This window comes from Erythrolamprus reginae, unplaced genomic scaffold (assembly GCF_031021105.1).
Source record: "Erythrolamprus reginae isolate rEryReg1 unplaced genomic scaffold, rEryReg1.hap1 H_5, whole genome shotgun sequence".
Taxonomy (NCBI): domain Eukaryota; kingdom Metazoa; phylum Chordata; class Lepidosauria; order Squamata; family Dipsadidae; genus Erythrolamprus; species Erythrolamprus reginae.
The window spans coordinates 1,178,983-1,193,875 of NW_027248506.1; the positions used below are offsets into that span (position 1 = coordinate 1,178,983).

The following is a 14,893-nucleotide window of genomic DNA, read 5'->3' on the forward strand; positions in this document are numbered from 1 at the left end:
CTCTTTGAAAGTCTGAGAGCTCTTCCATTTCTAGAAGATTATAACCCATTTCCTTAAATTCCTGTAAAAAAAAAAGGTAGTTTAAAAAAACATATCAAATAACAGAATTCTTTAACAAAACATTAAAATGTGTCAAGTTTTGATTGATTTGAACATGTTCAAACATTATGATGCCAAAAAGTCAAGTGTTTCCATTTTATTGTCCACCCCCTATTAAAAACACTTCCCTCCTGGACCTTATTTAACCCTTTAACATTTAAACTGCATAGACTGTGGCATATGACAAAGGAAAATAAAAACAGACAGATAAATAAACGTAATAACTGTTAAAGATGCTTCATAAACCAGACTGGGAAGAGCTAGCATCAAGTATTCACTTGATTCCAGAAGCCTCCTAAACCAAGTGACTATAACAGTGGATCGAGAATTTAATCCAGATTCAGATATAAAATATAATTAAAGAACCCATCATAGCTGTACCAATTAACAACTTTATTGGGACAATTAAACCACTGCATATCTACCATGTACTTAACTGAGTTGTGTGCCACAGGGGAAAGTTGGCATTGGAACAGAATTCTAAAAAAAAAAACATTGCTTTTTAAGTCTTATTAAACATCACTCAGAGGAGAAGGTTAGAGTTCTTTTTATTTGTCATCCTTCCCTGACAAGCCTTATTTCCTGCCCTTTGAACTTACAGGAAGGCCAAATTGGGAGCACAGTGGTGAAATCTACTTACCTTCCTTACTGGTTCAGAAATGCAGAAGTGTGCCACTGTCGTTCTCATATGCGCCGCCGTCGCTTGCACATGTGCCACCATTACTCATAGTTTTTACCCTCTGTGCATGCGTAGAGGATTAAAAAAAAGAAAATGCCGATGTCCAGGCAGGTGGTCAGAGCCTCACGCTACCACCATTACTGGTTCTCCAAACCACCACTGGCCATCCATTGCTCTCTGTGGCAACTCCTCATCAAGTCTACACAGAGGGGCGGCATACAAATCTAATAAACATAAACAAGTACCTGTATTCTAGACCTATCTATGCCCAGTTCCAGCAATCTCTCTTTGTATGTCTTGGTTTCCAGCCCCTTTTTCATTCTGGTTGCCCTCTTCTGCACCTTTATCTATGGCCCTTTTGTAGTGAGGTGACCACAAATGAATGCAGTACTCCAGATGTGGTCTGACCAGAGTATTATATTATAGTGGCGTTAGTACTTCCCTGGTCTTGGAGTGTATCCCTCTGTTGATGCAGCTTAAGATTGTGTTGGCTTTTTTAGCCACTGCTGCACATTGCTGGCTCATATTTAATTGGTTATGCACCAAGACTCCAAGAGTATGTTTCTTCCTGTGTTTTTAAGGATCGAGCCTACATAACTTAATTAAAATTTATTTATTTATTTATTTATTTATTTGTTTGTTTGTTTGTTTGTTTATTCATTCATTCATTCATTCATTCATTCATTCATTCATTCATTCATTCATTCATTGATTGATTGATTTTTATGCTGCCCTTTTCCATAGACTCAGGGCGGCTTTCAACATATTAGCAATAGCACTTTTGAACAGAGCCAGCCTATTGCCCCCGGGGTCCTCCTTTGACCCACCTCGGAAGGATGGAAGGCTGAGTCAACCTTGAGCCGGTGATGAGATTTGAACTGCTGACCTGCAGATCTAGCAGTCAGCTTTAGGGGCCTGCAGTACTGCGCTCTACCTGCTGCGCCACCCCGGCTCAGTTGTACCTTTCCCACCTGAAATTTCTTTACCGTATTTTTGGTGTATTAGACGCACCTTTTCCCTCTCCCAAATAGGCTGATAATTAGGGTGCATCTTATACACTGAGTGTAGCTTTTTCCCAGCTCTTAACTTGCAGCCTCTTTCACTGTTTCTCTCTGTGAAGAATGTTTTCCAAGCCCTAAGTCTTTGCAGGGTTCGTGCACTTTTTTTAACAGAGCAGGCATATTGCCCCCACAATCTGGGTCCTCATAAATGGTTAATCTACTGTTGGATAGATAACCTGTTTTTCCCCCACACTCACAATATCATTTGAAGTCCTTTAGTGTTCATATGAGGTGCTAATTTGGAAACATCCGGTAACAGGGGGCATTGTTGGACTGTTGTCAACTAAACTCTTGCTGTTTTGCAGTTTGCCGGGAAGATTCTCATCAGTCAATCGTCTCCTGTGCTGCCACACTACTTACCCCTGTTGAATCGGCTGAAAGCAAGAAGAAGGAATTTCCCCAAATGCCTGAAGTGACTAAACAGTAAGTGTGAACGATATAACTTTATAATTTTAATGGAACTCAACCAATGTGAATTTGCTTCTGTATGTCTTTCATTTTGTAAAATATATTGTATTTTTTCTGTATAAAGTGAAATAAGAAATAGATAATAAAACTTCCTGGGTGCATTAGCTGTGCAGATACTCCAAAAGAGCTACTTTGCTGAAGAAGAAAGTGCCTGATCAGATTTGTTATTGTAATGAACTGGTGGTGAGGCTTTTTATTAGCCTGTGTGGCAGCTGTTAACATCCTCATAAAGCATATTGCCAACCAGAATAATTCTAAATTGCTCTTCAAATACAACTGCTGCATAGAGCCAAGGTTGCTTTGATGGCACAACAGAAATAGATTATAATGATTTATAGAGGATGCCTACTTTCCTCCGTGGGTGTGCTTACTTTTTCTATATCAAATCTAATTCTCTATCAACAAAATTAATATATATATATATATTTAAGAACTCCTCATTGCACGGCTGTATTGTTTTACCCACTGCCAGATACACAACTGTCTGAAAGTTTATTACCTTTTGGATATCCTGTATTTGGTATACTTGGCATGGCTACCAACCAATCAAGAGAATGCTAAGGCGATTTTATACCTGCTTTTTAAATGCTGGGAGTGATAAAGTGCAGCAGACAAGCATAAAGAAATAACATTGGAAATATCAGTTTGCAAGTCTTTATGCACAAAATGAAATATCCTTTTCCCATGGCATGGACAAAAACTGTACAACCACAGGTGTTAGAAGTAATGCAATATAGGGAAAATATATATTTTTATCCATTCAATGACTAGTATTTAATACAATACAATGCAATCTGATAACATTTATTTATTTATTGGATTTGTATGCCGCCCCTCTCCGCAGACTCGGGGCGGCTAACAAGAGTGACCAAAAACAGCATGTAACAATCCAATACTAATCAACTAAAAGAAACCCTTATTATAAAACCAAACATACATACAAACATACCATGCATAAATTGTAAGGCCTAGGGGGAAAGAGTATCTCAGTTCCCCCATGCCTGACGGCAGAGGTGGGTTTTAAGGAGCTTACAAAAGGCAAGGAGGGTGGGGGCAATTCTAATCTCAGGGGGGAGTTGGTTCCAGAGAGTTGGGGCCACCACAGAGAAGGCTCTTTCCCTGGGTCCCGCCAAGCGACATTGTTTAGTTGACGGGACCCGGAGAAGATCCACTCTGTGGGACCTAACTGGTCGCTGGGATTCGTGCAGCAGAAGGCGGTCCCTGAGATAATCTGATCCGGTGAAATGAAGGGCTTTATAGGTCATAACCAACACTTTGAACACAACGTAGGCAAATACTGTAGTAGTGAAATGTTAAAATTATAAAACCAAGCCAAATAACTAAATTTGTTTATTTATTTTATTTATTGATTTTATTAGATTTCTATGCCACCCTTCTCAACTGACTCCGGGTGGCTTACAACTTTATACTACTTCTTTTTGAAAATTAAGTTTCAGCAAAGGATAAAAAACAAAAATATGAAACAGGAGGATTTAGAGTAAAAAGATGTTAAATAAAAAGTAAAATCTGGATTGAGAGGAAAATGGAAATAGAACAAAGGAATAACTTCCAAGTTTCTTTGGTACAGATACAGATATAAAATAACTAACAGAATCATTCGGTGGTTGGGCAGCATATAAATTTAAATAACAACAACAACAGCAGAAGCAGCAACAACAACAATAACTACCTTCCACTGTACAACCAACAGTAATACACAGTACAGTGATACCTTGTCTTATGAACTTAATTGGTTCCAGGACGAGGTTCGTAAGGTGAAAAGTTTGTAAGATGAAATAATGTTTCCCATAGGAATCAATGGAAAAGCGATTAATGTGTGCAAGCCCCAAATTCACCCCTTTTGCCAGCCAAAGTGCTCGTTTTCATGCTGGTGGGATTCTCCTGAGGCTCCCCTCCATGGGAAACCCCACCTCCAGATTTCTGCGTTTTTGCGATGCTGCAGGGGAATCCCAGCTGGAGAATCCTAGCATCGCAAAAACGGGCGTTTCGCTGGCAACAGAAGTCCGGAGGTGGGGTTTCCCAGTGAGGGGAGTCTCAACGAAATTGTCTTGTTGCAGATGCTCTCATGGTACATGAAAGAAAAAGATACATTTGTCAAGAATCATATGGTACAACACTTAATGATTGTCATAGGGGTCAAATAAGCAATGAAGAAACAATCAGTATTAATACAAATCTTAGGGTACAAGCACCAAGTTACAGTCATACAGTCCTAAGTGGGAGGAAAAGGATGATAGGAATGATGAGAAAAACTAGTAGAGATAGAAGTGCAGATTTAGTAGAAAGTCTGACAGCATCGAGGGAATTATTTGTTTAGCAGAGTGATGGCGTTTTGGAAAAAAATGTCCTTGTGTCTGGTTGTCTTGGTGTGCAGGGCTCTGCAGCGACGTTTTGAGGGTAGGAGTTGAAACAGTTTGTGTCCAGGATGCGAGGGGGTCAGTCAATATTTTCCCCGCCCTCTTTTTGACTCGTGCAGTCTACAGGTCCTCAATGGAAGACAGGTTGGCAGCCATTGATTTTTCTGCTGAAGATGAAGTTGCTTCAAGAAATTGGTAATAGATGCTGCTTGAGCACGCGTGCACCGTCTGAAGCATTAAAGCACTGCACAGCCTTAATGAGTCCTTGTACCATTTACAGTAGTTTGGTGCTAAAATCACTTCTGTGCTGTGCAAAATTCCAAAGTCCTCTCTAGTCATTTTATTTATTTATTTATTCATTCATTCATTCATTTATTTATTTATTCATTCATTCATTCATTCATTTATTCATTCATTCATCCGTTTATTCATTTATTTATTTATTTATTTACTTATTTACTTACTTACTTACTTACTTACTTACTTACTTACTTACTTATTTATTTTCTACAGCTTTTTAATTCATCTCGATGGTGCTAGATTAGAGCATTTAAAACAAAAAAAAGCATCTGTATTCAGAAATATTTATTTGAAAGATACGACAGGTTTCCCAGCTTCTCTTGGATTTAATGCATCAAGAAAGCAAAGGTCATAAAGCATTTTGTCCACGCATCCATACAGAAGCATTTACTCTGTCCAATCAGTTTCAGCTATTGATTATTTTAAAAAAACACAAAGGACTCGATCAATACTTCCTGAATTCAACTGAGGTTGCTGAGGCACGTTTAAAGAAAGAATGCAATCCATTGATATTTAATTAAGTCAATTGGAAGGAAACCAAAGTAGGTATAAACTAGTGGTTCCACTTTTCAGCTAACAGCAAGAATTGCTCAAAAGCAGCTTAGCCACAGCACTGCGAAAGAGTGAGAGAACAGAAGCATTTAAATTCAAATTGAAAGGTATTTTTATAGAAAAAAATTGAATGACATAAACACATAAGCCTTAATTCCAGGAAAAAAAAAAAAGGTCAGCAGGACTATTAAAGGCATTGACTTCAGAGAGACCATTTAATTCATCTCTTTTTATGAAGATGAAAGATTTCATTATATTTAAAAGCAATCTGGCTCTCGCCAAAGAAGAAGAGTTTATTTTTGATATTGAACTGCTTTTAGAAATATTGAACATCTCTCAAGATTGTGCTTTGATTATTATTATTTTTAATCCTTTTCAAAAAGTCCTATCAACATAATGCCGGCAAGCGGGTAAAGGCCTATTTTAATTGCAAATAAAGTTCCAGCAAATAACCGAATACGTGACAGCTTTAAGCTTCGGGCACGTGTAATATCTGTGGAAGTCATTCAGAAATTTTCCCCACGAAGAAGACACAAGGGCATTTGCAAGATGAAGCCTTCTGATTATCTGCAATATGCGAAGTCAGAGCCTGTCATTATTGCTAGCAGGAAATGAAAACATACTGCGAATAACATGGTTGTGCGTTGGGCAGAACTCTATTAGGCATATTTGTGGAAAGTAATTGTGGATGGATTAGGGTTTTGGGGGGGAGGTTGTCTGCACAATTACTACTGTAGATAAATTTGGGGTGGAAAATACCTTAGTCGATTATTATTATTATTTTATTATTATTTATTGGATTTGTATGCCGCCCCTCTCTGCAGACTCGGGGCGGCTAACAACAATGATAAAAAAACCCAACATGTAACAATCCAATTTAATAAAACAACTAAAAACCCTTATTATAAAAAACCAAACATACACACAAACATAGCATACATAACTTGTAATGGCCATGGGGAAGGAATATCCTAACTCTCCCATGCCTGGCGACAAAGGTGGGTCTTGAGTAATTTGAGAAAGACAAGGAGGGTGGGGGCTGTTCTAATCTCCGGGGGGAGTTGATTCCAGAGGGCCGGAGCCGCCACAGAGAAGGCTCTTCCCCTGGGGCCCGCCAAACGACAGGTCGATGGCAAACCTTTTTTTCCTTGGGTGCTGAAAGACCATGTGTGTGCACTATTATGGATAAGCGAGTGCCCACATCCATAATTCAATGCTTGGGGAGGGTGAAAACAGCTTCCCCCCTCCCCAGAGACCCCCGGGAGGCTGAAAATGGCCTGTTTCCCAACTTCTGGTGCATCCAGTAGGCTCATGTTTCGCCCTCCCCAGACTCCAAAGACTTCCATGGAGCCAGAGAAGGGTACAAACTCCCTTCCCCATCTCCCTGGAGGTACTCTGGGAGCCAAAAACTCCCTCCCAGAGCCTTTGTGTGAGCCAAAAATCAGATGGCTGGCACACACATGCAGGTTATACAATGTTTTAGTCCAGAGTTTGTATAAACATGAAGTTGGCAGGAAGAAAGATCACAGTGGATCTTTCATTCTATTCTATTCTAATTCTATTCTATTCTAATTTCATTCTATTCTAATTTCATTCTATTCTAATTCTATTCTATTCTATTCTAATTCTATTCTAATTCTATTCTATTCTATTCTAATTTCATTCTATTCTAATTCTATTCTATTCTAATTTCATTCTATTAGAATAGAATAGAATAGAATAGAAGAGGGGCGGCATACAAATCTAAATAACAAATAAATAAATAAATAAATAAATAAATAAATAGAATAGAATAGAAGAGAATAGAATAGAATAGAATTTTATTGGCCAAGTGTGATTGGACACACAAGGAATTTGTCTTGGTGCAGATGCTCTCAGCGTACATAAAATAAAATATACATTTGTCAAGAATCAGGAGGCACAACACTTAATGATTGTCATAGGGGTCAAATAAGCAATGAAGAAACAATCAATATTAATAAATATCTTAGGATACAAGCAACAAGTTACAATCATACAGTCCTAAGTGGGAGGAAAAGGATGATAGGAATGATGAGAAAAACTAGTAGGATAGAAGTGCAGATTTAGTAAAAAGTCTGGCAGTGTGGAGGGAATTATTTGTTTAGCAGAGTGATGGCGTTCGGGAAAATACTGTCCTTGTGTCTAGTTGTCTTGGTGTGCAGGGCTCTGTAGCTAACTGAAAGGACAATATCCTGAGTCTACAGAGAGGGGCGGCATACAAATCCAATAAATAATAATGATAATAATACATTCTTCTCCCCATCACCTAATCACCTTGCCAGAAACGATGTTTCAACAAAGTTACTCCGTCTCTGTTTCATCATTCTTACTACAGTACATTTTAGGCTCTCAAGATTCTTGTCGGGATGCTTTTTTCTTTCTTTCTTCCATTATTTTTCTTTCTAACACCACCTATTTGAGAAATTCACTCCCCTCCCACCCCGATAGCATGTCGCTTATTTTTGTTTTGGCCAAACTCCATGTACCCAAAGTCATAATTAGAAGAAAGCGTTACCTACTTTCCCTCTTGTTCTTGACATTGTAATCAGGGTGTCTTTAGAAACATCGCTAAAAGTGACATCTCGTTCGAGTGCTGATATGCATTAAAAACAACGTTTCCGGCCCCCTTTATTATAATGGGAATCTGTAATTAAATTTATAAACTACCCTTACCCGCACAGAAATTGAAGGATAAGAATAACAATTATTGTGTACATTTCCCTTGATTCAGATGACAAGTTTGCGCTTCATTTGTGCCTATATTTCCCTTTCTTAAAATGAGCCAAATGTAGAGCAGGATGAAGAAGGATTGGAGGAGAGGGGCATTATTTTTTTATTATTATTATTATTATTATTATTATTATTATTATTATTATTATTATTTATTAGATTTGTATGCCGCCCCTCTCCGTAGACTCGGAGCGGCTCACAACAGCAATAGCACAATATATAACAAATCTAATAATTAAAAATAGCTAAAAAACCCATATTTAAAAGAAACATACATACAAACATACCATGCATAAACTGTATAGGCCCAGGGGAAATGTCTCAGTTTCCCCATGCGTGACGGCAGAGGTGGGTTTTAAGAAGTTTACGAAAGGCAAGGAGGGTGGGGGCAGTTCTAATCTCCGGGTAGAGCTGGTTCCAATGACTACTTCAGCTTCAACCGCAACAACACAAGAGCACGAAACAGATTCAAACTTAATATTAACCGCTCCAAACTTGACTGTAAAAAATATGACTTCAGCAACTGTGTTGTCGAAGCGTGGAGCTCATTACCAGACTCCGTGGTGTCAACCCCTAACCCCCAACATTTCTCCCTTAGACTCTCCACGATTGACCTCTCCAGGTTCCTTAGAGGTCAGTAAGGGGCGTGCATAAGTGCACTAGCCTGTCTTTCGTCCCCTGTCCAATTGTCTCTCCTTATCTCATTTATCTTTTCTTCCTTTCAAATATGTTCACCTATACTTTTATATCTTTTTTTCTATTCTTTTCTTTATTTATATTACTACATATCTATTCTCTTCAATGTGTATTATGTATTGGAATAAATAGATAGATAGATAGATAGATAGATAGATAGATAGATAGAGAAAGAAAGAAAGAAAGAAAGAAAGAAAGAAAGAAAGAAAGAAAGAAATCCTCTCAATTATTTAAATAGATCTCCAAACATGATTAGGTCAAGGTTTAACTGAGCTACTATGAGTATATAACCCTGAGTCTGCAAAGGAGGGCAGCATAGAAATCTAAGTAATAATAAATATGCCATCCATTTTGCCCCGGCAACATATTTTTTCTATTTTCGTCTCCAATCTAGTATTATTGGCAAGGTGTCTCTTCTTCAGTGTTGTGCCAAGTCTGTTCTCACACCTGTCAACGTAGAGTGAATTGTGATGTTTCCCATTTATGTTTTCTAGAATTAGGCTGAATAGAAATAACGGTGCTTTCAATTCAATTTTTACCTTCTGAGTTTTTTTAAAATATATATATATTTTGATTTGTTTCCAGTACTTTTGAAGCTTGTTTTATTTATTTTTTTTCAACCCACCAGCACATGTAGTAAAATGTCGCATCTTTGTTGTGACATTTGTAGCATTTGTCATTATGCGCTATGCCTGTTTTGGCAATTGTAAATGGAATTTCATACCATCTGTAAATCTTACCAAGTTTCCCTTAAATTATAATGCAGAGTAAATTTTGTTGATTCCACCCCAACCCCCCTGATTGCATTATTAAAGCTTTACATCAATTTCCTCATTCAGTTTTAAATTTGCCTTATTTTATTAACAAATTGTAGTCATCCTATTAAATGATTTTAATTCCATTTATATTAAGTTATATTCTTTTTCTCAAAGTCCCTCTTTTTATTTATTTATTTATTGATTGAATGATTTTGTCCAATACACAATGAGGGTTTTAGTGGGTATACACATAGTAAAATACATAATTTTATTTATTTATTTTGTCCAATACAAATTGAAAGTTAAGGAGAATAAAAACGTGTAGTAGTAAATATCAGGGAAGGGATAGAAGAAGAGATATGAGAATAGAATACATCAATGAAGAGTAGAGGAAGGATATATGGATGGGAGAAAAGATATGTAAAATATAGGAGAGACAATTGGACAGGGGATGGAAGGCACACTAGTACGCTTATGCTCGCCCCTTACTGACCTCTAAGGAATCTGGAGAAGGTTATAGAGGATATACTCATAGTAATATAGTTATATATACTCATAGTAATATATATCTAAGAAAGATTAGAAGAGAAGATATAGGAATAAAACATATCAATGAAAGAATAGAAGAAGAGATATAGAAATAGAAGAAAGGTATAGGTATAATGTTTTATTTTTTCAGTTGTTTGCACATACATTAACCATAATTACTGTAATTCCTTTTTCATTGGACAACCTTTGTCGAATTTTTATCCCATTCCTTGCCTTCAGATATCTCATATTGGCTTTACGAAAGGCAAGGAGGGTGGGGGCATTCCTAGTCTCTGGGGGGAGTTGATTCCAGAGGGTCGAGGCCGCCACAGAGAAGGCTCTTCCCCTGGGTCCTGCCAGACTGGACTTCCTACTTGGGCAATGCTAAGTTAGATAGGGAGGTATCACAGGTTGTATGTGAATTATTGATCCACAAACTATAGGTCTATACTATAAGGTCTCAACCCATTCATAATATTTGGAGTTTGATATTGTTCCATATTCACTGCTATGTCTTTCCTCTCGGTTACATTTTCCCAGCAGCAGTATGAGTACAAAAATTAGAAGACATTGATATTCTTTATATGTTTTGCAGAAATTGGCATGGATTGAATCCATATAACACGTAAATAGGACTTTGGAAGTCAAAGTAGAACGAGTACACTATACATACTTTATCTTACCACATTCAGAAGCTGGAGTTGATACTACTGGGTGTCAACACACTCATTAGGAGTTGGCTTTATAACAATGTCATTATTGTATTGTGCATTATCTTAAGAGCAGGTTGCCAAATTTCTACTGCTACTAAGATAGTTCTACAGTTATCCTCTCTTGATATTTATTCTCTCACTTTGTCATTTCCAAAATGCCTGCATTAACTACATTAATGCCGTGTTAATGGTTCCTTAAAAATATATATTTTTTAAAAATTCCTGAAATGCTTTTGAAGAAGTCATTAATTGAATATTCAGAAATATCAGTGTCTACAATGATTTAACAGCAGGCTTATCAAATATATAAACCTACAGACTTGCAAAATTCCCATTTGGTAAAACTTTATTTTATACATAATTTATTTATTCATTCATTTATTCATTTGTCCAATACACAAATACATAGGAAGAAAAATAGACATGTAGTAATATATATAAGGGTAAAGTGAACTTAGAGGAGAGGATATATGAAAGAAAGAAAATATATATGATAAGTGAGAGAAAGGAAAGACAATTGGACAGGGGACGAAAGGCACACCAGTGCACTTATGTACGCCCCTTACTGGCCTCTTAGGAACCTGGAGAGGTCAATCGTGGAGAGTCTAAGGGAGAAATGTTGGGGATTAGGGGTTGACACTACTGAGTACGGCAATGAGTTCCACGCTTCGATAACTCGATTGTTGAAATCATATTTTTTACAGTCAAGTTTGGAGCGGTTCGTATTGAGTTTGAATCTGTTGCGTGCTCTTGTGTTGTTGCAGTTGAAGCTGAAGTAGTCATTGACCGGTAGGACGTTGCAGCATATGATCTTGTGGGCAATACTCAAATCGTGTTTTAGACACCATAGTTCTAGGCTTTCTAGGCCCAGGATTGTTAGTCTATTTTCGTAGGATATTCTGTTTCGAGTGGAGGAGCGAAGGGCTCTTCTGGTGAAATATCTTTGGACGTTTTCAAGGGTGTTGATGTCTGAGATGCGATATGGGTTCCAGACAGATGAGCAGTAGTCTAGGATGGGTCTGGCAAAAGTTTTGTAGGCTCTTGTGAGTAGTGTGAGATTGCCTGAATGAACTGCAACACGTATTGTACATTTACTCATATAGAATAAATAAAAATTGTTTCTTCTATTTGCCACAACTTCCTCTGGAAATAACTCCTCCCATGATAATGTAACACGAAAGAAGCTGAAACTTATAATTGATTTAAACACTTGTCTCTTCACAATATTTTCCTCTTTTAATTTCTCTCTGTGTAAATTGGAAAAGCACGATTGCGTGATTAAATTCTTCAGTGTTTTCATAAGCGTGTTTTCCTGATATGAACAATTAAGCAGCAGGATAAAAATTAATTCTCTTTGTTCTTGGTATGATGCTATTTTTAGCTTTCCTGACATCTGGGAAATTTGTCTCGGTTGCTGCACCATAGTTAAAAGTCTCAGTTGCTAAACAATAGTGGAAGTCCCTGTCTTCATTTTTTATGTCTGCTTGATGTGACTCTGCATTGTCCCTACAAGTTTGTGAGGTTGGTTCCACTGAGAAAGAACCAATGGGCCAAAGCTTGAGTTGAGCTTGATAATCTAGTAGTTCAATGCTGTACTATACACGGTGAATTTGAAAAGCAAAAATAAGACCCCTACATGTGTAAATGGAATTCCTTCTTTTTTCAAAACGTCATTGAAAGCCTTATGGTTCTGATGTCAGACTTCTTCTTTCTTCCACGATGGAGACATTTAACCGGTAATTCAAGCAAAAATAACGACAGGTTCTTGTGAAATACATTATGCATAAATGCGTCACCAAGTCCAGATCTTCATATGTATTTGAAGGTGCTGACTGAAGTCGTTTTGTCAAACCGCAACAGCTGTCCAGCGGTTACTGTGCTTGGCTAATACTTTAGGACCAGTAGATTATTTAGACTTCATTCACATTTAATTAGCCCGCAGCACCTATGTCTTATCAGCGACAGATGGGAAAAGAAAGGTTTTTTTTTAAAAAAATGACCATTTTCCTGTTGGTGGGATTTTTTTTTCCCTAAAATACTGTTTACAAACTGTTATCTTGAGTCTATATCATTATTTGGCACAAAACTCTTCTTTTTTTAAGTTTTATTTAATTGGGTAATGGAGGTCAGCCTTATGCTAAGAAATAACACATTTTTAAAATAAATAAATAATGTCTTTCAAGAAGCCATATTCTTACATGGAAATTATAGATCCTGACAATATTTCTTTCTTCGCTCCATACATGTAATGGACAATTGAGTATAGTACACAACAGTCACTTTCACATCCAACTGTATCATTTCATATTGTTTATTTATTTATTCAATGTTTTTGCCGCCCTTCTCCTTAGACTCAGGGCAGCTTACAACATGTTAGCAATAGCGCTTTTTAACAGAGCCAGCCTGTGGCCCCCACAATCGGGGTCCTCATTTGACCCACCTCAGAAGGATGGAAGGCTGAGTCAACCTTGAGCCGGTGATGAGATTTGAACCGCTGACCTGCAGATCTTGCAGTCAGCTTTTTACCGGCCTGCAGTACCACACTCTACCTGCTGCGCCACCTCGACTCAGTTAGAAAAATAGAAAAATAGAAACATAGAAGACTGACGGCAGAAAAAGACCTCATGGTCCATCTAGTCTGCCCTTATACTATTTCCTGTATTTTATCTTAGGATGGAGATATGTTTATCCCAGGCTTGTTTAAATTCAGTTACTGTGGATTTACCAACCACGTCTGCTGGAAGTTTGTTCCAAGGATCTACTACTCTTTCAGTAAAATAATATTTTCTCACGTTGCTTTTGATCTTTCCCCCAACTAACTTCAGATTGTGTCCCCTTGTTCTTGTGTTCACTTTCCTATTAAAAACACTTCCCTCCTGAACCTTATTTAACCCTTATTTAATATTGTCACCTTCCACGCATATACTGCTTTGTCTGATAGTTGTTATACACTTTCTTCATCTATTGCATTTATTCTTGAGAATGTTTTCCAATTCTGCCGATCAATGAAAGTTTTTAAATACAGGTAGTCATATTTCCAAATAAATATTTCGGTTCACGCTCCAAATTAAAGCAGAAAGATTTCAGATTAAGCGAAGATGAAAAATGCTGCTTTCAGAGTTACTATATTTGGAACTAAGTTTAATCCGGTGCATAGCTTGTTTAGATCAACAATGATGCCTACAAATTAGTGTGTCTAAATGAATACTTTATATTCACATGTGTCATAGGTTCATCAACATGGCCTTATGCTGAAAGTAACATGAACGAAACAGCTCTTTTGGCTCTATCTATCTATCTATCTATCTATCTATCTATCTATCTATCTATCTATCTATCTATCTATCTATCTAACATCTATCTATCTATCTATCATCTATCTATCTATCTATCTATCTATCTATCTTCTATCTATCTATCTATCTATCTATCTATCTATCTATCTATCATCTATCTATCTATCTATCTATCTATCTATCTATCTATCTAACATCTATCTATATATCATCTATCTATCTATCTATCTATCTATCTATCTATCTATCTATCTATCTATCTATCATCTATCTATCTATCTATCTATCATCTATCTATCTATCTATCTATCTATCTATCTATCTATCTATCTATCTGTCCAATACACAATGAATTATAGAATTAAATGTTATAGAGGAGATACTCATGGTAAATATATATTTAAGAAAGAATAGAAAAGAAGATATAGTAATAGAACATATCAATGAAAGAATAGAAGAAGAGATATAGGAATAGAAGAAAGGTATAGGAGATATAGGAGAGCAATAGGACAGGGGACGGAAGGCACTCTAGTGCACTTGTACTCGCCCCTTACTGACCTCTTAGGAATCTGGAGAGGTCAACTGTAGATAATCTAAGGTTAAAGTGTTGGGGG

General features: G+C 37.1%; 1 protein-coding gene across 6 annotated transcripts in view; it reads left to right on the forward strand.

The window, feature by feature from the left end:
• Positions 1–14,893, forward strand: part of LOC139155723 (serine-rich coiled-coil domain-containing protein 1-like) — a 311,155-nt gene that overhangs the window by 157,526 nt on the left and 138,736 nt on the right. For all 6 annotated transcript variants that reach the window (XM_070730987.1, XM_070730985.1, XM_070730991.1 and 3 more), the window contains one exon: positions 2,145–2,262. In XM_070730987.1, the coding sequence (XP_070587088.1) occupies positions 2,145–2,262 (118 nt within the window). The remainder of the gene's footprint in view (positions 1–2,144; positions 2,263–14,893) is intronic.